The sequence below is a fragment of the Misgurnus anguillicaudatus genome, chromosome 3, assembly GCF_027580225.2.
Source record: "Misgurnus anguillicaudatus chromosome 3, ASM2758022v2, whole genome shotgun sequence".
NCBI lineage: Eukaryota > Metazoa > Chordata > Actinopteri > Cypriniformes > Cobitidae > Misgurnus > Misgurnus anguillicaudatus.
Genome location: NC_073339.2, coordinates 33117940 through 33145895, shown reverse-complemented (window position 1 = coordinate 33145895; position 27956 = coordinate 33117940). Strand labels below are relative to the sequence as shown.

The window sequence follows — 27956 nt, the reverse complement described above, 5'->3', positions numbered from 1 at the left end:
ACTCTTCCTCAAGCACCATGTGTTTTACTGTGTTACATACACATTCGCAGCGCATACACACACACATGCGCACACACACGCACACATAAGCTCAGATGTCTTCCTCACATTTTTTCTTTGGATATAACCATTTTACCAAGTTTAAATCAGCGGAATAAAGTTTAAATCATTCATAAAAGTTGTGAAGGTTATCTTGTTGGACAAAATGTGTAAATGTAATAAACTTTTGTTAAACACAGACCTTATTTTTTGTAATAATCCAAAGTCTATTGGATAAAAGTAATGGTCTTAAAAAGGCAACAATTGTCCCGCTAATTTCTGGGGTTGGCCTACAAAAATGTGTCCTCCCTGCGGCATTCATAGAGCCCTCCCCCAGAGAATAGTCAGTATTTATTGATTGATGATTGGTTCCTTTAACTGGAAGGTGGGACTTCCATTCCCAGGGTGGCCATATTGAGTTTTTATTATAGTAGAAGGACTGCTCAATCTTGTTATATTCAATATCTTTGATATGACATGAGGAATACACAAAATAACGCTATTAGCACTTAGTTTAAATAGTAAATAGCCAATATTAAAGAGGGCATATCATGAAAATCTGACTTTTTCCATGTTTAAGTGCTATAATTGGGTTCCCAACGCTTCTACACAGCAAAATCTGGAACATCAGAATAACTCTATAAGAGTTAATTTCAACACTTTAAAAGTGTCTCATGGGGTCCACTCCCAATAGAGTTATTTTAACACTTTTGAAAGTGTTGGCACGTTGACTCTTTTAAAGTGTTAGCAATTGACACTATACAGAGTTAAAAATCTAACTATAAATTGACACTAATCAGTGTTAAATATTTTTTATTTGTTAAAAATTAACTCCCTCGGTGTAATTTGTTAACTCCAATGTAGTGTTATATTTTTTAATACTATGGTGTTAATATGGTAAATGTAAAGACAGAAACATATTACGGTAGCCTGGGTGCCAGCCCATCTTAGCCCCGCCCACAAGATTTTGTAAACGGGAAGATGGGTCTGGGGTTTCTGCGTTGAGGAGCTACTATTTTAGGACAAATGCTGGTCGAACCAATCAAATTGTCAGGGCGGGCTTTATACGATGATGGACAGATAATCAACAGTAACGTAATGAACCACGTCACCAAAAAGCGCGTGTGTTGAATGGCTGCCGCTGTAGAGTTCAGATGTGTGGATTCTGACATTGAGTCTGTTCTAAAATATATCGACAGAGCATTGATTTTAAAAGAGGAACAGAGAAACGCGAGCAGGGCATTTGTTGATGTCCTATTCGGCAAAAGTTGGTCGCAACTGAAATGGCTAACGTTATCACGGCGATGCAACTCAGCGTGCACGACGAGATGGATATAATAAGCGGTCGTTGCCAGCTTCTTTTCCGAAGCCCGGAATCGTGGTTGCTGAATAAGTGGAGGGACATGCTAGGCTCCAATATTTTCAAGCAAACGTAATGATGAAGTTCACCTAACGTACAAACGGTAAGAGATAGTCTTACTCTATGACTTAGTAAATACTTCATGTTGTGATATAAACAAAATGTTGTAAACATAATAGGTGTTGATGTACATTCGCTAACTCAGTATAATCACAATGTTAGTGTCATTGTAGCGAAATAACTAGCAGTTCGGTCAGGCTGCAAAGACGTAATTTCAACATACGTTACACACTCGGTTGCTCTGATTGGTCGTAGGTCTATCCAATTGAGTGCAGAGGCATTTTTCGGTTGAGACATGCCTCATAATTATAGCTCAATGGAGCGGTATCAGACTCAAATTCTGACTAGAATTGAGTATGGCAACGTCAGGCTAATATTACGGTACTTTTGGGACAAAAAAACTTTGTCATTTGATCAACATTTATTTATGACAGAAAATTGTCCTCAATTTATCATGCATTTAAGTGTTCATTTAATTAACATATTAACATCTGAGACAATTAAAAAAAACGTTCCCAATGTATAACAACAGTACAGATATTTATAAATACAGTTTATGGGATGCTTCAGTTCATACAAACAAGTTTGACTTCATTTCAATCCAAAATCCATGTTGGTCTTCACATAATAACAGCAGAATATGATGAACCAGTAGTTGTAAGGAGTTGATATGATCCTCAGTCAGACCTTCAGACTGGATATTGAACTTTTCTGTTAATAAAACAAAAGGGAAAAATTATTAAAAAACAATATTTAAGTATAACACCGCAGAAACTAATATTTACAGAATGCATTACAGAATTCACATACAGAACACATTACAAAATACTTTGAAATATTTATACATTTATGTTTTGCACAAAATACTCGCTTTGATATAAAATTGCTCTTCGTCTGAAGAAATTTTCATGTAGGCCTATTTCTCTGCTCCTCCAAAGTCCCCAAAGCAAATCTCCTGCACACATTAATGGATTTACATTTTTTTAAACTAAAACAGCATATAAAGCAAAAAAACAACAAAAAAACTCCCCAAAACATTATTTGTATGAATTGCTCCATCTGAGGCTAAAACCTAAACTCAACTGCCGCATTCATATAATGACAATAACACATGACTCTTAATGTTAAACTTGATACTAACAGCAATATAAAACATAACACCTCACAACTCTCAAATTTTATTGATCTAAATTGTATTTATTGAACATTTACTTGCCATTTACAGTGAAAGAGATGATCTTCTGCTTGAACTGCATCATCCAAAAACACGGTTTAGTGTGTGCTGTAAAAAGTGGGAGGTCTTCTCTATTTAACACTCTAGGAGTTAACAAACTCCACTAACAAAACACTGTAGGAGTTGATTTTTTCAAAAAGTGGTAACACTCTGTTTTGACACCAACTCTTAATTTTTAAAGAGTTAAATAAAATTGTTTTAACTCAATCCAGTGTTAAATTAACGTCGAACTCTTTATATTTCCATTAACACCGTAATTTTAACTCTGCTATATCAACCTAGAAAATGTGAAAAAGATCAACCCAGTAACTTAGTTTTGGTAAACCATTTTCTGCAAGCATGTGGAAAATAGGTAATTGATATTTGGCTCCCCTTGTGATGTCAGAACGGGATAGTACTGCCCTTTAATCTGCACAATCCAACCACGGCACTGCTATTTAGTGCAGAGATCACTTCATTTGCATTTAAAAGGACATACCCGAAAACTGCACATTTTTTGCTACGAAGTGTCAATTTTAACATGCTATAATAAATTATCTATGTGATCTTTTGAGCTAGAATTTCACATATGTACTCTGGGGACACCAAAGATTTATTTGACATCTTAAAAAAATCTTGTGAAATGTGAAATGATAGAATATGTTCAAACACCATTTGTCAGATCGTGGAATAAATACATTTAAATTTTACTGAAAGAATGACAATTAAATCAAAATGATTAATGTTTGCTTCAGCGGTTTAGATGGATGACACTTTTTGTGAAATATAGGTAGAAATATGATATGAAGGCACTGCGCTGGGGCTTTGCTTTATGTTTCTTCTTCAAACAGAAAATACATAAATCTTATTCTGTATATTACCCGTGTCATCAGAACCCATAGAGAATTAAAAGGCTATATGTAGCATACTTCTCAGTGTGTAATGATATTTTGAAGTATACCCCTTTAAAACTTTCTAAAATTCTATAATGGTTTAGTGGTTATGGTTGTAAAATGTTTTGTAATTAAAAAAGCATTTTTGTCTCAGACTTTTGTACCAGGTAAAGCTGTAATGAAACCAGTTTTAAGAAATTAGTGCCGTTGACATTACTGTTTAATTATGTTCTAAAAACTGATTTGAACATTCAGAGCAGCTTAGAGCTGTTTGTCGCAGTGCAATCTCACACACACACATACTCGCAGAGCACTCATTTCTCAGTAAATGGAGAAAAACCCTTTATATGGGTAATTTATTTGTAAATCAAGCCCAGATGGGATGTTTAACAAACGCTAAGTCATTTATATTCTTTGTATGGTCGCAGATCTTTATCCACTGATTTATTGCATCACTATACCACGGGCCTGTCGAAAGCTGTATTCTGATTGTCTGAGAAATGTTCCATGAGTGTTGATTATTTTTCTGTAAACCGCACACCTAACCTGTCAAATATCTTAAAAATAGGCACCAGAGCAATGTTTGTGGTAAACCTGGTATAAAAGGAATAATTGACTCCGGTCCTTTGAATTATGTGAAAATAATGCACACCCACAGTGTAGCTCCGCTTTGCATCGTGCCACATTTCCACCTTGGTGTGCATTATTTTCTTATAATTCAATGGCCCGTCGTCAATTATTCCTTACATAGTTTTTTTCAAATCAACCTGAGAATGCATGTATACATGTTTTTTTTACCTTTGTCTCAGGTGTACCTGTGAGGCTGGTGGGCGGAGAGAATGAGAGAGAGGGGCGTGTCGAGATCCTGATTGGTGGCCAGTGGGGGACGGTTTGTGATGACGGATGGACAGATCGGGATGCAGAGGTGGTGTGCAGACAGCTGGGCTATAGGTAACATTGGTAACATTACAATAACATTTCAAGCCTTTAGGGCCCTATTTTAAGGATCTAAAGTAAACGCATGGTCTAAAGCGCATGGCGCAAGTGCACTTAGGTATGAACTCATGTATGAATCCACTTTTGCTAGATTAACAACGGGAAAAATGGTTAGTGCGTCCAGCCCATGGTCTTAAAAGTTTGTCTCTATTCTCTTAATGAGTAATGGGTGTGTTTTGGGGCGTAACGTGCAATAAACCAATAAGAGTCTCATCTCTCATCCCTTTCAAAAGCCGGTTGTGCTCGCTCCGTGGCAGATCCCCTATTTACATGGTGGAATTTGTAAGTGGAAAAACTGTAAGCGGAGGAAGAACTATCCCTCTTGTTACACAAAACCAAAACTTTTAATTTTTAAAATCACAGCAAATTAAACAAATACAGTTATTACCTTACCTTACTATAACTCAGAGAAGTATATAACATGTTGGGGTTCAGTTGATCCATCTGGAAGTGATGCCTGCATAAGAGTAGAGCTCTGTCATAATTGTGTATGTGTGTGAATGATGAGCTCTTCCTAAAGAGAAGGTGACGTTGTTGGTGTAAAGCCAAGTGTCCTAAAGTTTTATGTATACAGATGGCTGAATGTGTGTATGGGCTTTTAAACATCTGTAGCTTGTGTCATTTTCTATTGAGTCAGAAGTTGTGTTTTTTTAAGGCTAAAGTTATGATTTTAAATCATACATGTGTTATTGTTCAGCTCTTGTTACATGACTGATAAGAGAGTCAGATTTACAAAGGCTAATGTGATCAGCACCTTTCCTCACGCTCACCTCCTGAGGGTAGATTAGAGGTCAGGTTATGACACTGTAACTAATGCTCATATCTGTCTGATGAGCTCAATCCTCTCACTTCTCCCTTGTGTTATGTGTGATATTGCGTGCTTAGCTGTGTATGTGTGTGCGTATCAAATATACAGTATGTTTCCCTGTAATGAGTGAGGTTTTAAAAGAAAAAAGCACACTGATCTCGCCGTTTTTGTAGGTGCTATTAATAATTTTGATTAGTTTGTGCTAAACTGTGTGATTATGATTGGTTACTTTATTAATAAATTGAGTTTATAAGGTAAGTGTCCAATAAGACAAAGTGTCTAGTTATCAAACACAAATCAAGTGTTTTATTGCTTTTAACAGTTTCGTCAAGTTCCTATAGGTTCCTCTGTGGATTTTTAATGGGTTTGATTTATAAGGTCTGCATTTAATGTTATTTGAGGACTTTTTTGTTTTCTTCATGAGAGGTGCACCACTAATTCTGCAAGCCTGAACATTATTTACATAAAAATTCTTAAGGCATCAACACACAAGGTTTTCAAAAACTATGAGGTATGACTGTTCAGTTTTGTAAACGAACAAGAGATGAATGTCTCTTCAATTATTATTTTACTCATTCATTGAGAACACTAACCCCTCAAGACTTGCAATATTTGGGGGTTACATGTTGCTGTAACTCAGGAGAGGTTGGATGCTGCTGTAAGCATGACACTTACAACCCCAAGGTCATGGTTTCGATTCCAAGGACTTCCAAAACTAGTAAGTCACTTGGGATTAAAGTGTCTGTCTTGTCTTTGTTATTTTTTATGCAGTGGGCTGGCAAAAGCTCGTGTAATGGCCTATTTTGGAGAAGGCGATGGACCTATCCACATTGATAATGTAGAGTGCAATGGTGGGGAACGCACACTGGCTGATTGTATCAAACAACCGTATGGGACGCACAATTGTCGGCATAGCGAAGACGCTGGGGTTATCTGTAACTATGGCTTGCAGAAGGATGCACCTGTTGTGAAAGGTAAGTTGAAAAGATGAAACGACATACAAGTACATAATGTGAAGATGCCTTCGGTTTTTCAAGAATGTCTCAAACACGATTATTTCCTCCTTATTATGTAAACCTCGTGAGTGCAAAAGACAGTTGGAAAACAGACCAATCTGAACATAACACTAACTATGACGTCACGTTGTGCAATGTACAATGCTGTTAACAATGCTAAAAACAAAGTTGTGACTGCTGAGTTAGCGCTATATGCTAGTTAATGCTATATGCTAGCGTTTAGGCTGAAGTTCTACTATAGAAGGTATGGAGTGACGTCACTTTCGGCGAAAGTGACTGTGGTTACGCCCACTGAGTGGCAAAAGACAGAGCGGCAGAATGAGTGTGAAGTCAGCGAAAACACAGTGAAAACGCGTCTAAATTGGAAAAAACTGTTGTGCGATAGACTGTACTAACAGATTAACAAGAATTCGGAGCTATCGTTTTACAGACTGCCAAAAAACACCGAAAGGAGAAGTAAATTGATCGTTCATGCCAACATCCGCAGACCACAGGTGGGTTGATAAGTTGCTAGGGTCACTATCAAGCAGAGGTTTTACTTTCTACTTAGAAGTATTTTTTCAAGTATCTGTATTTTATCAGTGTTTTCTTTGGAAAACATACATTCCAACGAATATTATCATACTTTTTACTCTTATTACATTTCATAAATACAAGTTTTGTTTTACATTAAACAATTAAGTACATTAACGTACTTTTACTTAAGTAGAAGGACACAATTTTAATGTAATTAGGTATTAAATAAATTTTAATATGCAGTATTAAAGAATACACAGTATGATTCTATGCTTTAGAATGACGTAAAATCTTTCCCAATCACCCTAATAAAGCACAGATGCTTGGAAAATGTAACTTATGTAACTAAGTATTGTCCACCTCTGCTATCAAGTCCAACTAAATTAAATTTAAGCTGTTAATAGACAGTTTTACTGGCATTTTCGCAGCAGTCGCTATGAAAACCAGCCATTTTGTTGAATGTTTGCCACTCAACAGGGCGAGCTCCGGCATGGTCACGTGGAAAAGTGACGTCAATGCATACTCTCTATTGAAGTATTAATATACAGTTAAGTTTTGCAGGTCCACACAAACTTACCACTCATAAATGTCCATTAAAAGTCTTCAAACAATTGATTATTCCTTAAATTTCGTATCTTCGTTTGATACAGGCGCAAACATAAGGTCTGTTTGCACACACACAGAGCTACTAAACTGAACTGCTCTAAGAAACAGCCAATCAGAGCAGAGCTCAACATTATTATTCATGACCCAAATAAGGTATTAATAGACCATATAATTCCAAAGGCAAATCCTAGGGTTGTAAATGGACATGTAAAACCGTCTCTAGATAATTTTTCATTTAATAAAGCCACTACCTTCTATGGTAGATATCAGAGAACAATTAAACAATATTTTAATGCATTCTTTGGCACCTTTAAGGCAGAAACTGATTCATGGGCGTTTCATACAAGGTACGCGACAAGTGGCAGAATCGCTGTGCGGCTGCCACATTTCTCTGCACGTGCAAAGAGCCATGCCGGTGGAAATGGCAGGAATTTTGGATTCACAGTCTATGCTCCACCTGTGAAACCTTTCGCGTTTTGCTACTCTCCTATTGAAAATTAACTAGACATTCGCGACTGCGGAGTTCCGCCTGAAAGAGATTTTATAATATGAAATATTTAATTAATATTTAATAAACTATATAAATCATCATGTGGTCCAGATTGGACACCTTTGTGGGCCGTGTTCATCCCCCCTGGGTTAGAGTGTTTCGTTTGTAACGTAAAGTTCGCCAGTTTGATTCTCACGCCGGCAGTAAGCAACTGAGTTGCCCAAAACGCATGTGAAAATCACGTTAATTTCACTGTTCACTCCCACATTTAGAATGCATGGTGCTTTATATTCTGCAGCAACAAGTATAGTTATAAAGGACAGACTGAGGTATCCTTACACTTTATAATACGGCGGAAAAGGAAAAGATAAATTATCACCTGTCAGGATCTCATGCTTTAAACAGACTAGCTTTTGCAGGAGTATAGTTGCGTGTTATGTCTACGCTAAAGGATGTGGTTTGGGGTGCGTTCCCATGATCACTTGCACTTAGACTTAATTTATACTTTTTATTACTTTTATCTTTTTTTCTATCAATCTAATGACTCTTTAATGCAAGTTAACCTGCTTTTTCCATTAAACCATGAAGACAGACAGCACACATACACAAACGCACATCATTTGCGTTAAGTCTCACACTAGGTTTACAGTCATGGTCCAGCAAGCATTGTACATTTGTATGCGTAACCTCACATGCACATACACACACACGCAATTCTCATTAACACAATGACTTTTGAATCAATGTATGTATGAATACAACTTAATAAGCATTTGCTGTTTTTTTTTCATAACAGTAATACCAATGAGGCTTCATTTTCTATAAACAAAATATAGTTTCAGGATGAACTTTGACCTTGACAGGTTTCTTGAGTGAAACTATATAGTTCAGAAAAGATATGTGTGCGTTTTACAGAGGCAGTGAGCACCATGTGTGGTCTAAGACTTTCTCATGCCCGTCAGAAGAGAATAATAGGAGGGGAGAACTCTTTACGGTAAGCAAAGAAGGATAAATAGTATACAAACATTTTTGGCATAACAAATTGCACTATTCAAAGTAAATAAATGTGATTGGATATACAGAACGGTTTTTAAGCACGTTGTGCGTATGTGGTGTAGGGGAGGCTGGCCGTGGCAGGCAGCCGTGCGCTTACGTGGTTCTCAGGCAGATGGACGCTTGGTATGCGGAGCCACTTTGATCAACAGCTGCTGGATCCTCACCTCAGCTCATTGCTTTAAGAGGTACACACGCACAGTTGGATAGATAAACACTATATCTTCGCTCTGTCACATCTGCTGGGCATAAATAAAATCCACCCACATACTGTACACGCAAATACATACGCCGTTTCTTGTGTTTTCAATTTTCCACCGTTACTCACACGGTTCAAAGATGCAAAAATAGCATGAGATACAAACTAAACACATTTAAACCATGCACTGCCTTCCCACACTGCCTCTAGGGGATGTGTTCAATGTATTAATCATTATTTGCATGACTTCCAGATACACACTTTGTAAAAAAAACAGTTCAATTGCTCCAATGAACCTAATCCAGTAACACAGGCAGAGCAAGTAAACACTCACCATTCAGTGATGATGAAAGTGCAGATCTGTATAAAGAAATTTTCTTTGAAAATGACTTTAGGTCAAGTAAATTTAATGTCGGGGTTTATTTATGAGTAGGTTTGTCAGTCTTGGAAAGGTTGAGCAGTATTTATTGTTGAAATATTGTTTTCCATCTGGTGCATTGAGATCTGAAATCGAGCGATCCCTCATATGCCTTTAAAAAAAATTCTGGATCCGAGTGTCCACATATACGGCAGCATTCAGGGTCGCATACTTCTCAAGTTGCATTCACCACACGAGTACATGGGAATGCTAAAGGGATATCGCTTGATGTTTTTGCTGTCAAAAATTAAATATAAAACTTATCCATTCAGCTGTTCTCCGGGTCTGGCGGTAGCACTTTTAGCATAGCTTAGCACAATCCATTGAATCTGATTAGACCATTAGCATCGCGCTAAAAAATAACCAAAGAGTTTCGATATTTTTCCTGTTTTTCTCATAAAACTTGACTCTTCTGTAGTTACATCGTGTACTGAGACCGACGGAAAATTAAAAGTTGCAATGATATTACGCAGTGCCCGAAAGTAGTCCTCCTGCAGCCATGTTACAACAGCAAAGTCCTTGATTATTACACCACAATCGATCTTAGTACACGATGTAACTACAGAAGAGTCAAGTTTAAAAAGGAAAAATATCGAAACTTGTTGGTTACTTTTTAGCGCGATGCTAATGGTCTAATCAGATTCAATGGATTATGCTAAGATATGCTAAAAGTGCTAGCGCCAGACCCGGAGACCAGCTTAATGGATTCCAAAACTGTAAAAATCAAATATTTAACAAATACATTAAAGGATGAGTCCATTTTCTTAAAAGAAAAATCCAGATAATTTACTCACCACCATGTCATCCAAAATGTTGATGTCTTTCTTTGTTCAGTCAAGAAGAAATTATGTTTTTTGAGGAAAACATTGCAGGATTTTTCTCATTTTAATGGACTTTAATAACCCAACATTTAATACTTAACTCAACACTTAACAGTTTTTTTCAACGGAGTTTCAAAAGACTATAAACAATCCCAAACGAGGCATAAGAGTCTTAGCTAGCGAAACGATTTTCATTTTTGACAATAAAAATAACAAATATGTACTTTTAAACCACAACTTTTCGTCATGGTCTGGTCCAGCGCGACCTAACGCAAATGCGTAGTGACGTAGAGAGGTCACGTGTTACATATATAAAACGCACATTTTAAACAATAAACTGACACAAAGACATTAATTAGTATCAGTTGACATACAACAACGTCGGAACGGTCCTCTTTCTCAACACATGTAAACACTGGGGCGGAGTTTCGCGTTCGTCCTCTGTGACCTCTTGACGTGATGACGTATTGCGTCGGGTCACGCTAGCACATCACGACCGGATCTAGATGAGAAGTTGTGCTTTAAAAGTGCATATTTGTCGTTTTTATCGTCAAAAATGACAATCGTTTTGCTAGATGGGACCCTTGTGCCTCGTTTGGGATTGTTTATAGTCCCTTGAAACTCCGTTGAAAAAAACTGTTATGTGTTGAGTAAAGTATTAAATGTTGGGTTCTATTAAAGTCCATTAAAATTAGAAAAATCCTGCAATGTTTTCCTCAAAAATCATAATTTCTTCTCGACTGAACAAAGAAAGACATCAACATTTTGGATGACATGGTGGTGAGTAAATTATCTGGATTTTTCTTTTAAGAAAATGGACTAATCCTTTAACAAATATATTAACAAATATTTAGGGGAGCTGAAAAATGAGCATATTTTCAAAAAAGTGAAGTGTCCCTTTAACCCAACTATGATGCCTATTAAACAAGTGACTCTTGTGGAAAATGTTTCCATCTCAACCGAGGTTGCTGGACTGACATTTTAATATTTTAGATTTAACTGCTAGGCGCTAGGAAACAATAATGTACATTCCATCCATCCCAAAAATATGCTATTTAGTTTTGTAGGTTTTTAACATAGGGATGAAGTTATACTATAGCTGTTTAAAATGAAGGACAGTAATGAAGAACATAAAGAAACATGATACCCATAAGGATCAGTTTGGTAAATGTTCTGTGTTTAGTTCAGGTCTGAGAACTGTCTTGAGTTTCCATATTACTGTGTTAAATGTATGTTAGTCTATATCTAAAGAATGAGTCTCACCACAAAGGCACTGTGTTAGGTTAAGGTAAGTTGGATCTGTTTTTTATCAAGCTGGCCAAGCACTGAGCTTTCAAAATATGATCCATGACATCAGACTACTGCTGAGGTTTCCTCTAGTTACATACTATCTCTCTCTCTCAGCCTCTTACACACACACACACACACACACACACACGCATACTTCACACGACTATAAATCTAGATACCTCAGTGGCTCCCTTCCTCTTATTCCTTAAGTACACACACTTACTTTTAGTAGAATGCAATTAATGACATGCAGGAGTGCAAAATTGTTTTTTTATCATTTAAGGTCATTTAGCTTAGCAAGACTAAAGTTATTCTCTCACTTCCGAGTTTACAGAGTGTAACATGACATTTGTGCAAAAATAGCATGCAAACACGCGCAAACACACACACACACACACACACACACACACACACACACACACACACACACACACACACACACACACACACACACACACACAAACTATTTGTATTCTTCGTCCTGGCCCTGGCTGTTTTCCAACCATAATTAAACTCTGGGGTTACAGTGTGACATTAAGGGATAAGAGAGCAGTCTGCTAAAGTCAGTCCTAATGACTGCCATAATGTACAACCTTGTTTGAAACAGTAGTTTATTAGCTGTCAACATATTCAACCTCTGGGACCTGGAGTGTTGCTTTAATGAACATGTGTGTTGAGATATTAAACCACCTTTACTTAGTTATGGTTAAGGTTGAACTCCTAAGAACTCATTGATTTGTAAGTATAAAAATACCTTTTATGTTTTATTTTTGTTGGCTTTTTGTCTGTAATTGGATATGACAAGGGACAGGCGACTCAGAAATGATCCAGATGTTAACTAGGGCAACCTATGCACAAGTGCCAGTGTATTACAGTACGGATTAAAGTTAATTGGAAACATTTTGAGCACTACGCCTCGGTCACAGTAGATTTTGAGTGTGCTGAATTTCTTGGGACACAACTACTATATGAACAGGATATGATGTCACACTCTAAAGACTTTTGTTTTGATAAATAATACAACATATACTGTAACAGTTCATTAACAAATACAATTTAAAAAGGGGAAAATATGCAGTCCACACCTCCATGTTTGTTTTCCTCCATTGGTCACACACCTTCTCGTCATGGGAATATATCATGGAATTAGGCGGTCTCAGGGTATTCTGTCTCTTTATGTAATCCTATAGACTAGGGCTGGGCAAAAAAAAAATCGATTTTTAGATTAATCTTTTTTTTTTTAAACGTGATCGATTCTCAAAGAGCAGAATTGATTTTTTTTCCATATTTTTTTGCAAACATTGAACGTAAGATTAAAGGCGGAGTCCATGATGTTTGAAAAACGCTTTGGAAAAGGAGACGGGCCGACTACCAAAACACACTTATAGCCAATCAGCAGTAAGGAGCGTGTCTACTAACCGACATCCTTGCAGGGTTGCGTATGTGTGGGGCGGGTCTATCAACAGAAGGTCCAGATTCTATTGGGGTAGGGGCGTGTTTGTTTAGGTGATTTCAAATATCAACATTGGCTTTCAAACATCGTGGACTCCGCCTTTAACGTTAATCATATTACTAGTCTTCTTCACTAGATGTCACCCTCTTTTTTGCCTTGCGCGATGTTACCAAGGAGCGAGAGGCGAGCCTGTCATTCATTCATTCAGTGCTTAAAATAGCGGTTTTAGGTGCTTCGTCGACGTTGATGCCACCTTCACATAAAAAGTCAGAGGTATGGAAGCATTTTATATTTCACAAGCAAGACGACGACCATAGTGTTGTGGCTTTTAATTTCTTTTTATTAATTACCCACTTGTAAACTTCTGTTCACTGTTCTTTTTTATTAATATAGTATTTGTATTAAATCTATATTCGTTTAGTTGAATCGAGAATCGAGTATAAAAACCGACCCGAGAACCGGAATCGAAAATTGAATCGAGAATCGAAATCGAATTGATTTGATAGCTTGTGAATCTAAATTGAATCGATCTGAAACATCTGAATCGATACCCAGCCCTACTATAGACAGACTCAGTGATGGTAAGATCAGAAATCTGTGTGGGCCTTACTACCGTATGTGCTGAGTCAATTAAAAATGTAGGGAATCTAAGCTGATATTTCCTACAGATGTATTAAAGCTAAATATTTTTCAACAACATCTGAAAAACATTTTTGATGCATTTGAAATCTCTAATATTTTTTATTCTAAGCATTTAAAATCTTTGCATAGTACTGTATATAAATATTCAATTATCACATAATAAATGAAGAAATAGACTGGTTCAGTTTTAAAGTAAAACACCACCATTTTTCAATATTTTACTATGTTTCTACCTCAAATTAGACAAATTAATACAAAATTATCTTTTTTCAATGTGTGCACTTAATCTTTGTACAGTGCGTCGTGATTGTGTTAGCATTTAGCCTAGCCCCATTCATTCCTTAGGATCCAAACGGATGAATTTAGAAGCCACCAAACACTTCCATGTTTTCCCTATTTAAAGACTGTTACATGAGTAGTTATACGAATAAGTATGGTGGCATTGTAAATATTAAAGGTGTCTGTAGTGAAAGAAACACACTGTAAAAATATCTGTAGAAATTACAGTATTGTATTTATGGCAACTAGCTGCCAGTAACTTACTGTAGGTTTTACATTTATATTATTTACTGGCAACAGTTTGTTCAAAGTTAAATGAACATGAAACATTTTCAGTCTTTATCTTCTACAGTAAGTTACTGGCAACCAGCTGCATATACAGCAATTTTTGTTACAGTGCAGTGTCACAGTCTCAGAGTTGCCCTTTCATGCACCTCTATGAATGTGCTGCTGGTTACTGCAAGAGTGTCATACCGGACAGAGCAGATCCTTTTCCAGAAAAGGCCCGACTGTGTAACAGGACACTGCTGTCCCTCTCTCTGGCACTGCATACATATTTCCGTTACACAGCGCTGGTTTCAATCATTAACAAGCAGCCAGGAGGGCAGCAGTGTCAAAACACATTAAGTGGGCACTTGGTTATGCCCCTAATGATGGGCCTGCATGCACACGTGCGCACACACAAATACAGCTAAAACAAACTTTCTTACTTTTTCATCCCTTTAAGTCAGCTAAGGTCCATTGTGATATTTTAGATTTCTAATTATTTAAATTTATTTTGCAGGGTATTAAGATAGATTGTTGTTGGCATATCCTGTCATGGTACAGAAACATTTTTGTTTTTTATTCATCTGCAAGGATACATAGACCAACATTATAGCTCATCCTTTATGAACAGCTTTATAGACTAACATAGACAGATTAACTTCGTAAAATGGATTGTTGTGGACTTTAGGGCAGCGAAGATCTTATGTTAAAGTGTATGTTTCATATGAAAATTAGCAGTATAACTTTTCTAAGACAGTTTTTATAGTAGCTAAATTAATATCATATCACATCATTAATAATGTAATGCCTATAATTATCTGTTAGGGGCTTTTTATTGCAAATATTAAATTTAAATACTTAACTAAAATATTTTCTCAAAAAAAAATGGCAATTACAAACTCATTACTACCACTGTCAAACCTGTAGACTGTAGAAAGTTTAATGTAGTTAGTCTGTTATGTGTTTTTTTATAGGTATGGTAACAGCACTGGGCTATATAAAGTTCGTGTGGGGGATTATCACTCTCTGGTACCTGAGGAGTATGAGGAGGAGTATGCTGTGGAGAAGATCATCCTTCACCCACGCTACCATACTAACAGCAACGACTATGACCTGGCACTGGTGCGCTTGTCCGGCCACAGAGCTCATGGAGGAGGAAACTTGGGCGAATGTGTCAAGCTGAGCCGTTTTGTCCTGCCCGCCTGCCTACCGGTTCGGAGGGAGAGAGCGCCAAAGGGCATTTCCAACTGCTACATCACAGGCTGGGGAGACACAGGTTGGGAATTTAGTTGAAACACAGTATCCCAGGAAACATATATACTAACCTTAACTTATTGCATTATAAACATGTCATTAAACACTATTCATGTCCCCATAAACAGACAATTTATGCCACACATTCACTGTCTTACTGTTTAGAGTAGTGTTTTAAAGGGGATATATAATATTGAAACGGCCTTGTGCCTCTGGCCTAATAACAGCCGTGATGATATAGAGCTATATCACACTCCTACTCGAGCGATATTGCTTAAATAACCACCTTATTAGACCTTAAAGCCCGGGATTCACTGGAGGATTTTTGCACTCCTACAAGATTATCACACTGTGCAACATGGATTGTTTAAACTTGGGTACGACAAGCATGTAGAATGTATGATGATGACATCTATTGAATCGGAGGCTTCAACGGCTGCATAACACGTTAGCGCAACGTCACTAGCAAGCGCTAGTGGTAAACAAATACCGGTAAACAGGTCGTAGCAGCAAACACACTGTGTGTTAATCATGCTGAATTTCTGACACTGTCAGAAAACTATTGTAGGCTATCTTTGGATGCAAGACCGGGAAAACGGCCGTCTTTGAACCTCTCTTACTGTACGACATAGGACCGCTAATGAAGAGCCACGATCACAGAAATCAACAAACATTTCATTTTTATCGTTTTGGAATCCATTCAGCTGATCTCCAGGTCTGGCACTACCATTTTTAGCATAGCTTAGCATAATCCATTGAATCTGATTAGACCATTAGCATCCACGCTAAAAAAAACAAAGGTTTTTTTTTCCTATTTAAAACTTGACTCTTTAGTTACATTGTGTACTGAAATTAAAAGTTGCGATTTGTTAGGCAGATATGGCTGGGAACTATACTCTCATTCTGGCGTAATAATCAAGGACTTTGCTGATGTAACATGGCTGCAGGAGGTGCAATGATATTACGTAGCAGCCATATCTGCCTAGCAATATAGCAATATCTGCCTAGAAAATCGCAATTTAAAATTTTCCGTCAGTCTTAGTGCACAATGTAACTACAGAAGAGTCGAGTTTTAAATAGGAAAAATATCCAAACTCTTAGGTTATTTTTAGGCGCGATGCTGGTGGTCTGGTCAGATTCGGTGGATTATGCTAAGCTATGCTAGCGCCAGACCCGGAGATCGGCTGAATGGATTCCAAAACAGTAACTCTAGGGGAGCTGGACATTTTCAAAAAAGTCCCTTTAAAAGAGTGTCCCTTTAAGAGAAGCTCTGATGCACAAGCATCTTAACCCCACTGACATAAAAAATGAGATAACAATATTAACCGAATGCTCTTGGCACGTAGCATACGTTCATTAAATACTTTTTGTTAAAAAAGTGCTAATTTACAAGAAAACATGTCAGATGCACTATTAATCTATAACACAACATATTTATAATATTTTATTAAAACCATATTAATAGTATTACTTTTATTTTGTTTAGGCCACTGCCCCTCAAAATGTCTGTGCATGGTCCTGCTATAAAGTCATCTTCATAAACTTATAAGTATATACGTATATTCATATTTATTCTATATAAAGGATTTGCCTTTATTTGCATTTTACATCAGCTTTAATACACCTCGTCCAATCAGACTGCAGAGTTTTTAACAGAATGTGTTGTCGGCATAATTATAAAATGGAATATATAATCATATACTTATATGTTTTTATTAGCATAGACTGTTGTAAATGGCAGCACATGTTCAGTTTTAAATAGAGCTTTCTCAGACATATGATCTGTATTCAGGAAACAAGTGTGCACATTCTTACAAATGAAAACAACATTTGTAGACAACGTTTGATGGTTGATGCACATGATAAAATAGTTTTTGTTTGAGTGTTTGCCGAACATTAGTGATTTTTATTTATAAAACATCTGTTTTTTAGCAACAATCACCATCATCCATCTCAAACTAATAATAATTGTTTGTACCGCTGAGCTGTAGTACAAACAAGGCTTTGTGTTTGCATACGAGTCAATGTGGGGATTTGTAAGCACTGCTTTTATCTATGAGCATATGGCGTGAGAACCATTGTAATGTGTTCAGAATCACTAAACAGTGTGTGTATTAGTCTTTACACTGGAGTGGGAAATTATGCATTATTACATTCATTTAAATAGAAGTCAAGCAGGACAGAGAAATAAAATATTAAACAACTAACATCAAGTACACTCACACACACGCACGCACACACACACACACACATATCTACATGAAGACATTCCAAAGGCTTCCATAAACCATAGAGCACTAAATAAATGCTAAATCCTTACCCAGAGTCTAACTTATTAACCGAATACTTGTTCACATTTTCACAATTAAAAACTTAATTTACTATATATTTATTTACAATATATCATATTTTATAGATTTTGTTACAAATGATGATGTCCCTAAATGGGGTTTTACTCAGGTGTTTCAAGTTTTGCTCACTTTTCAATACAAATTTGTTCCCAAAATATTAGGGATGCTCAGATAAATGCCGATATACACTAATAATACGTGTCTGTCCGTTAACTGTTCTGAAACGCACTGCCGATATTATTCACAGCTATTTTTATGTACTACAGCTTTTGATCAGTAAGTCCTTATCGATCTGAAATCACTGTTGGTTTGAGTCATTTATAACATGCATTTGAAAAAGCACCCCTCGTCAAACATAATCATTATACATATTCTTTATTATCATGAAAATACCTGAAAAGGTTTGAAGAACAGCAATATAAATATATCCTTAATCCATTTCCTGGAGCTGCGTGTCATAGCTGCGTGTATGGTTCTTTGTCTGCAGGTCATATTGAGTTTCTGCACGAGAGCGCCCTCTGGCTTTTGGATGTAGCGGCATTTCACTGTAATTCATTGAGAAGCATCATCGTACGAAATTTAGTTAAGTAGGTACACACATGCATGCGCGTACACATCATAGACTGTAAAAAAATGTAGTGTCCGTGACGTCACCTATAGGTTTGAGAAGAGCATTTTTAAACTTAAAGTATGCGGTGCCTGCCGTCGCCATCTTGGTCGCGCGTCACCGCGCATCACTTGCGGATAACCGAAAAATGGGTAAAGAGGCAGGACGTGAGTAAAGCTGAGGTGGCTGGTTGCTGAAACCACACAGTTCACCTGTCACTCAAGTGGCCACGTCCTTAATTATACAGAACTTTAAGGCTTAATATAATTTAAACAGATGAGTTACAAAAAAATTCACCCCCCTCAGTGTTGTCATAGAGGGCAAAATTAGCTATATAGACCAAAAACACTTTTTGTACCAGGCTGTAAACATATTATTTCCTGCTGTAAAGTTGGGCATTTTAACATGGAGGTCTATAGGAATTGACTCCCTTTTGGAGCCAGCCTCAAGTGGCCAGTCGATGAATTGCAGTTTAAGTAATTTCCGTATTGGCTTCATCAGAGAGATCGGAAGGTTGCCCCTTGGTACACGCACACACACACACATCCTCTAGTCTAAAGTCATCTATTTTCTATAGTCATCTGTATAATCTATCCAGCTCTCAAGCAAAAACATCACAATTGTTAACATGCGCACAGAGTTTAATCTTGCAGAACTCATTTGAGTTTGACAAGCATCTTCTTATGTGTCATGTCTCATTGTGAATCACTAGTATAACATATGACTTTGATCAGCTCTCTCTCTCTCAGCTCTCTCTCTCTCTTTCTCAGTGGACTTCAGTATTCTTAGGGGGTGTGCACACCAAAACTTTTAAATGTGGCTGAAAATGGCAGGCGGACACTGACGTTTTTCAGCTGAGCGCTTTTGTTGCAGTGATACTTCTGCTTTGTTTATCAGTCGTTGTACGATGCGCCTGTTGGTTGTTGTGATGTTTGTCCCACCCCTCCTTCATTGTGATTGGATGGCCGTGTGAGAACTGACATTGATGAGCTGAGCTTTTCACCCAAAGTTGAATATTTTTCAACTCTTGGCGCTCAGCGCTGAGTGTGGAAAAACCACAGACCGCCATTTTTTAGCGCGGAAAAAAACACCAGCTGCTGGCATTTGAAAAACGCAGAGCTTCCATCGGAAACAATTGAGAACATACGCCGGCCACGGACATAAAAGCTTTGGTTTGCACGCTTTCTTACAGAATACTGAAGTACTCTGAAAGTAGTCAGATGAATGAAGTAAGGGGGCGTGCACACCAAAGCTTTTAAACGCGGCTAAAAATGCCTGGAGGATGCCGAATGCCAGCTGTTTTTTCAGCTCAACCCTTTGGTTGCTGTGATACTTCTGCATTGTTTATCAGTCGTTGTACGATGCGCCTGTTGGTTGTTGTGATGTTTGTCCCACCCCTCCTCCATTGTGATTGGATGGCTGTGTGGGAAGTGACATTGACGAGCTGAGCTTTTCACCCAAAGTTGAATATTTTTCAACTCTTGCCGCTCAACGCTGCTTGTGGAAAAACCACCGAGCACCGGCTTTCAGGGCAAAAAAACACCAGCTGCTGGCATTTTTGAAAAACGCAGAGCTTCCATCTGAAACAATTGAGAACATACGCCGGCCGCGGGCGTAAAAGCTTTGGTTTGCACGCTTTCTTACAGAATACTGAAGTACTCTGAAAGTAGTCAGATGAATGAAGTAAGGGGGCGTGCACACCAAAGCTTTTAAACGCGTCTGAAAATGCCTGGAGAATGCCAAATGCCAGCAGTTTTTTCAGTTGAGCTCTTTGGTCGCTGTGATACTTCTGCTTTGTTTATCAGCCGTTGTATGATGCGTCGGTTGGTTGTTGTGATATTTGTCTTGCTCCTCCTCTACTGTGATTGGATGGCCATGTGAGAACTGACAAGTTCTGAAAGTTTAATAATTTTCAACTCTTTGTGCTGAGCGGTGAAAAACCGCAGAGTGACGACTTTCAGCGTTGAAAAAAACGCCAGCGGCTGGCTTTTTTGAAAAAACGCAGCGCTTCCATTGGAAACAATTGAGAACATATGCCGGCCGCGGGCGTAAAAGCTTTGGTGTGAACGCCTCCTTACAGAATACTAAAGTACTCAAAAGAAGTATGAAGTATAGGACATTATCAGAAAGTGACTGCGTGCTGCATTGCATAACTGACCACTTAAACTCAATCTGTTCCAGACTTTAGCAAAATGTATTCGTGCTTGCGCATACTGGGACAAACGTTTTGTCTTTTGTTGGGCCTAGACGCTTCCACTGTAGCCAACTGACATATGAAGAACTTCTAATGAAGAACTTTGGTTGTTGTTTAGCAAGTCTGGCAAGCTAACCCTACTGAAAAATCCAGCTAAGACCAGCATAAGCTGGTGAGCTGGTTTTAGCTGGTCTCCCAGCTTTGTTTTAGCTGGTTTTGCTGGTGTAGCAAGCTGGTCTAGCTGTGTTTTGGTCAATTTTTAAGCTGGTCTAGCTGGACTTAGCTGGTCAGGCTGGAAGACCAGCTGACCCGCCAGCATGACCAGCTTTGTCAGGCTGGGAGACCAGCGTAAACCAGCTAGTGCCACCTTAAACCAAACCAGCTACCAGCTTATGCTGGTCGTAGCTGGATTTTTCAGATTTTTCTCCTTTTGTTTGGTTTAATCTAACATGTTGGTATATATTTTATTTATTAATCAATATATGTATATTTTCTTAGGTTTCCAAGATACTATTTGAGGGGCTTGCTGTTCACTGATATGGTCAGGTTGTTTTCGTAGCTTTTTGTTTTATCCTTGGTTCCTTGTTATCTTTAAAATGTTGTGGATCTTCTGTAGAGTTTGTAGTTGGAGTTCAGATAAAAAGATATCTGTGAATATTTATCCAAGTTGTTTCAGCATTAAAATCCAATGGAGTTTTTGGGTAGTGGAAATTCTTGTAATTTCTCTTTAATGTCCCGGGAGTTTATTTCAAGAATTTTTGTTTTGTAGGAAACAAAAATTGGTCCAAATTGTGATGAAGATGTCAGCAATATAATCCAGAGGGTAATATCCAAAAATATCCCAAATAGTCTGATTTCAAGATGGCGTTTTAGTATAAAGTAGCAGGAGCTCAGCAGTGCATGACCTCTTTCTCTTTCTCTGTCCTTGGTGTTGCTATCACCATGCCATAAGAAAACAAGAACAAGCTTTTCAGTTTTTTAAGGAAAATGCTTTTCATATCTTTTGTTTGTCTTCATCTTTAAAAAACAAAATAAACAAAAATTTGATATTAGACTACATGAAGTGTTCATCTGCAGCATAGATAAACAGTTTGTGTCAGCCATTGAAATATCACAATGCATTTCACAATTTTCATGATTTCCAAAGTTCTAGAAATTATTTGTAAATGTGTTTTTTAACATTTAGTTTTCTTTGATTTTCTCAGGTCGTGCATATTCGAAAACCCTTCAACAGGCTTCGATTTCTGTGTTGAGCAAGCGTCAGTGTGAGCAGCGCTATTCAGATCAATTCACCAGTCGCATGCTGTGCGCCGGCTCTTCCCACCACGACCACCGTGTGGACAGTTGCCGTGGAGATAGCGGTGGTCCATTGGTGTGTGAGAGGTCAAGCGGAAGTTGGGTTGTATATGGGGTCACGTCATGGGGTCACGCTTGTCGACTGCAGAATGCACCTGGCGTCTACACAAAAGTCTCTGCCTTTGTGCCATGGATTAGAAAGGTCATTGGACTTCTGTAGAAACATTTCAGTCAAACATTCTGAGAAAGCGGACAAAGAAATGAAGCACATTTTAAAGAAGCTTAAGATTATAGTTTAATACATTAACTCTATTATTTCAAATGTGTCTTAAAGGGGCCATGGCCTGAAAATCAGACTTTTTCCATGTTTAAGTGCTATGATTGGGTCCCCAGTGCTTCTATCAACCTAGAAAATGTGCAAAAGATCAACCCAGTAACTTAGTTTTGGTAAACCATTCTCTACAAGCACATGAAAAAAAATTTGGCCCTCTTTATGATGTCATAAGGAGCTCTTATTATAATAATACCGCCCCTTAATCTGCACTATCCAACCACAGCACTGCCATTTAGTGCAGAGAAAAGCACAATTGAGTTTTAATTGCAACAAACCACCATCATTGTGATCAGTGTTTGAATTTCATCAGCTCATTTGTACATTTTTGCACACACCTACAAAGTGGCAATTTTAACATTATATAATAAATTATTTATATGGTATTTTGAGCTAAAACTTCACATATGTGCTCTGGGGACACCAAATATTTATTTGACATCTTAAAAAAGTCTTGTGCCATGTCCCCTTTAAACATCGTACATGTGCCGTAAGTCTTACTTAGCATATAGTCAACGTAAAATTAAACTTTGCACTGAAGTATTTTATTTTAAAGGGACATTTTTACAGCGATCCATTTATTGGTCTTAGATTGGCATCGTTTAGTGTCTTCTTTCATTTCTGTTTTTAAATGAAAGCACTTCTAGGTTGAAGGGACCACAAAAGCGAGTGTCTTAAAGAATGTGACTCCTTATTTGATACTATTGAGCACTCATACTACTATTGAAAATGTAATGTTTTATTTTGATATATAGCGGTTTCAAGAATGTGCTGACGCCTTGAAATGACAACTTTAGTGCTGAATTGGGATTATTCTGGATTTCTGGCCAAGAAACGTATGGCAGTTCTTATCCACTGGCATGTGGTTAACATGCCATTGCTAAGTAACCAACAACATCACCTCAACAACACATTAGGTGACATCATTACTCCTCCATAGGAAGAATGACATCATTTGTAACACATCAGATTTTGAGCTTGCCGCATCCCAACACAAAGAGAAAAATCTAAAAGTAAAGAAAAACATATTTGTACACACTCTTTTCCAAAAGTAGGAGAACAGGGGGATCTGTAAATTATGTGCAATTGCAAAGCTGTTTACAAATGTTTATACCTCCTTGTAAGGAACAAATGTCATCTTAACCATTAAGGATTTGAAGTAATCCAAGTATGTTTATAATGTGTAATGATGTGGTTGTGGATGTGTATCACATGCTGTGTTAATGCTAGCATAATTAATAATCAAGTGTCTATTTTTTAGGAAAATAGCATTAATGAAAGTAGTATAAAATGATTCATTTTAAATGCAATCTATTGGTCCAGAAAAAATGTGACCAATCACAAGCCCTGTAATTTTGCACAAACAAAAGCATTGCAGTTTAGCTGAGCTGCAGGCTTTTGGAAATCTAGTCATTTTCTAATACATCAATCAGTCATTATGTTCCCTTCTGATTTACTGTACAGTTAAATTGTAAACAAATGCTTAACATTTCGTTTAGTACTGCCTTGTAGGTATGTATGTTTGATTGAACATTTCTGTACTCCTTGTGGCATGGTGCTATTGTTTTTGCATAAAATTAGTTTGTAAAGTCTTGTGTTGTGATGCAGAAGTGATTTTACAACAAAACAAACACATTTTTCTTTAATATTATAAAGTTTGAAATGTGATGTAGAGTGACGACTGTGTGTTTCATTGAAGACGGTATGCGATTAAAAACATACAAAGGTTTCCAAATATTATATTGATGTTTCATCCAGAATCTAAAATAAATATCTGCGTTTTTAGCTTTGAGCTTTCTTAATACACAAAGAAGCTAAACCGTTACTATTATATCTTTATGTCGTGTGTGTGTGTGTGTGTGTGTGTGTGTGTGTGTGTGTGTGTGTGTGTGTGTGTGTGCGTGTGCACACATTGGTCCAAAGCACTGTGTTCAGGAATGACATTGCCATGTTAGCACAGTTTATTGGACTCCCCTGTTTATACAACACCATCTACCTGCAGGACAAAAGACCTTTGTGTGTATGCGTGTCTGCATTTCAAACACAGCATCTTCCTTCAATCCAAGCTAATCTCTATAGAGACTATAGGAAAAGCAAAAACAGTTTACCAATGCATTCAAAGGGGAAATCTGACTTTTTCCATGCAAGTGCTATAATTGGGTCCCCAGTGCTTCTATCAACCTAGAAAATGTGAAAAAGATCAACCCAGTAACTTAGGTTTCAGTAAACCATTCTCTGCAAAAGCATGTGACAAAAATAGGTCATTGAAATCTGGCTCCCATTGTGATGTCAGAAGGGGATAATACCGCCCCTTAATCTGCTCTATCTAACCACAACATGGTAATTTAGTGCAGAGATTTGCATTTAAAAGGACACGCCCAAAAATTGCACACCTACAAAGTGGCAATTTTAACATGCTATAATAAATTGTCTATATGGTATTTTGAGCTAAAACTTTTTTTACATCTTTAAAAAAATGTGTGACCCTCTAATGCAAGGAAATGTTAACCAATACGTTTACCACTTATTTTAATGTTAGTTTAACTTAATGTAGTATTACACAAGGGGATGCAATGGGTCTCTGTGACTCCTAGGGTGCATGTTGGAACTGTAGGGGGGTCCCATAATTATTATTCGACATCAAAATATAAAACAAATAAATTAATAAAAAATAAAGACATGCATCATGCAAAAATGCATTAAAAGTAGCCTATTAAATGAATGAAAAGCATATACACTCACCTAAAGGATTATTAGGAACACTTGTTCAATTTCTCATTAATGCAATTATCTAATCAACCAATCACATGCCAGTTGCTTCAATGCATTTAGGGGTGTGGTCCTGGTCAAGACAATCTCCTGAACTCCAAGCTGAATGTCAGAATGGGAAAGAAAGGTAATTTAAGCAATTTTGAGCGTGGCATGGTTGTTGGTGCCAGACGGGCCGTTCTGGGTATTTTACAATCTGCTCAGTTACTGGGATTTTCACGCACAACCATTTCAAGGGTTTACAAAGAATGGTGTGAAAAGGGAAAAACATCCAGTATGCGGCAGTCCTGTGGGCGAAAATGCCTTGTTGATGCTAGAGGTCAGAGGAGAATTGGCCGACTGATTCAAGCAGATAGAAGAGCAACTTTAACTCAAATAACCACTCGTTACAACCGAGGTATGCAGCAAAGCATTTGTGAAGCCACAACACGCACAACCTTGAGGCGAATGGGCTACAACAGCAGAAGACCCTACTGGGGACCACTCATACCCACTACAAATAGGAAAAAGAGGCTACAATTTCCACAAGCTCACCAAAATTGGACAAGTGAAGACTGGAGTCTTGATTTTTGTTGAGACATTCAGATGGTAGAGTCAGAATTTGGCGTAAACAGAATGAGAACATGGATCCATCATGCCTTGTTATCACTGTGCAGGCTGGTGGTGGTGGTGTTATGGTGGGGGATGTTTTCTTGGCCCACTTTAGGCCCCTTTGTGCCAATTGGGCATCATTTAAATGCCACGGCCTACCTGAGCATTCTTTCTGACCATGTCCATCCCTTTATGACCACCATGTGCCCATCCTCTGATGGCTAATTCCAGCAGGATAATGCACCATGTCACAAAGCTCGAATCATTTCAAATTGGTTTCTTGAACATGACAATGAGTTCACTGTACTAAAATGGCCCCCACAGTCACCAGATTTCAACCCAATAGAGCATCTTTGTGATGTGGTGGAACGGGAGCTTCGTGCCTTGGATGTGCATCCCACAAATCTCCATCAACTGCAAGATGCTATCCTATCAATATGGGGCAATATTTCTAAAGAATGCTTTCAGCACCTTGTTGAATCAATGCCAAATAGAATTAATGCAGTTCTGAAGGCGAAAGGGGGTCAAACACAGTATTAGTATGGTGTGCCTAATAATCCTTTAGGTGAGTGTAATACCACATGAAAATCTTTTAAGTAAAAATAAAATGTTATTTGATATGTTAACAGTACATGGCTTGCATGCCAAGGATTATTTTAATATATTTGTGATGCAAACATCATAACAATGTAGCCTATTCATATTTCATTTTTACATGTCCATCAATGGGTTGCTGAAATCCTCTCTCTCTGAATGCATTTACTCTTTGCTAATAAAAACGCAAGAGTTTTGGCAGATACAGAAATAGAGTAACTGTTAAGCTGGAACCATATGATGTGAATAATGTAACTTTATAGTAAAACAAGCAGTGGTGAATTAGTAACAGGGTTATTGAATGGAAAGACTTAGTTTCTCTGACTATCTATAAGTAAAACCTGTTCTGGCTCTCAGCATCAACAACACGTGATAAAGTCCAATCCTGCCAGGTCATGACCAGGAGGAGTTTTATCGGTGCTACAGCGCCACCTTGTGGATATTGTTGAATTCAATAAACGTTCTTGTGGTAAAGGAATAAAATCACTCAAATAAGAAACATAAATAAATCATATATTACTTATGCCATCCCAAATGCACACAGATATGAGTAATATTATATTCATTAATATTTAAATACAGTCAAGTTATCTTCTTATATAGGGGTCAAAATATCAATAACCTATCATTAAAGTAATCTAATATACAGACGAGAATTTTCATATTTGAGACCTTGCATGTGAAAACCCAGATTAAGTTATGTTATGCAATTTAACGTTTTCTACATACAATCATTTTACACAATGTAAAAGACAAAGAAAAAGTAACCTTGACATCTTTAATATTGACTATGACAAAGAATGAATTTAGTGTGATATTAATGATTGAAATTAAACTGTGATGCCCCTAATCTTAGTATTAGAATATGAGACTTTAACCTGGATTCACAGACAGGGTTACATTTGGATGAACTATTCTTTTAAACAAAGACTTTTAATTTTTTTTGCCAGGGACCCCTTACAGGGGGGGAAAAAAAATCCAAGAACCCCTTCAAATTATAACAGTTACTAAGCATTCCTTCCTTTTACTAAGCATATTTTTACACTTGCTTTATAGTGATAAACATAAACACATGGGGGCAGTTTCCTGGACAGGGTTTAGATTAATCCAGGACTAGGCCTTAGTTTTATTAGGACATTTAAGTAGTTTTTCTCTCCTGAATCACGTTGAACTTATGTGTTGTTAAGAGGGTTGTTTTGTTTAAATTACATTTGGACTCAAGAGTTATACTTTTTAAATGAACTTAAAACCTTTAATAAAATTAACTGTAGCAAGACTGACATGTTGCTTAGATGGTCTCCATATGTACAGTAAATATCCGCTATTTAATAACATAGCAAAATAATAACAAATTTCACAGACCCCCTGGCTAGGATGAGGACCACCAGGGGTCCCCAGGCCTCACTTTAAGAACCCCTGCTTTAAACTACTATTAAGGTGCAACATTTGCTGTGACTATTTTGATTATTTCAATGTGTTTTGGATTAAACAGCACATGACCCAAGTGAGGTGAATAACAGTACAATAAAATTAGCATCGAGACTTCTGCA

The 27956-nt window shown here is 37.4% G+C and overlaps 1 protein-coding gene across 1 annotated transcript in view; it reads left to right on the top strand.

Moving 5' to 3' along the window:
• The window catches only part of prss12 (serine protease 12), a 46954-nt gene extending 22828 nt beyond the window's left edge, over positions 1-24126 (top strand). The window contains exons 8-13 of the mRNA XM_055205532.2: positions 4375-4516; positions 6141-6343; positions 8913-8991; positions 9116-9238; positions 15394-15695; positions 22031-24126. Coding sequence (XP_055061507.2) covers positions 4375-4516; positions 6141-6343; positions 8913-8991; positions 9116-9238; positions 15394-15695; positions 22031-22341 — 1160 coding nt within the window. The 3' untranslated portion in view covers positions 22342-24126. The remainder of the gene's footprint in view (positions 1-4374; positions 4517-6140; positions 6344-8912; positions 8992-9115; positions 9239-15393; positions 15696-22030) is intronic.
• Positions 24127-27956: the final 3830 nt, after the last annotated feature.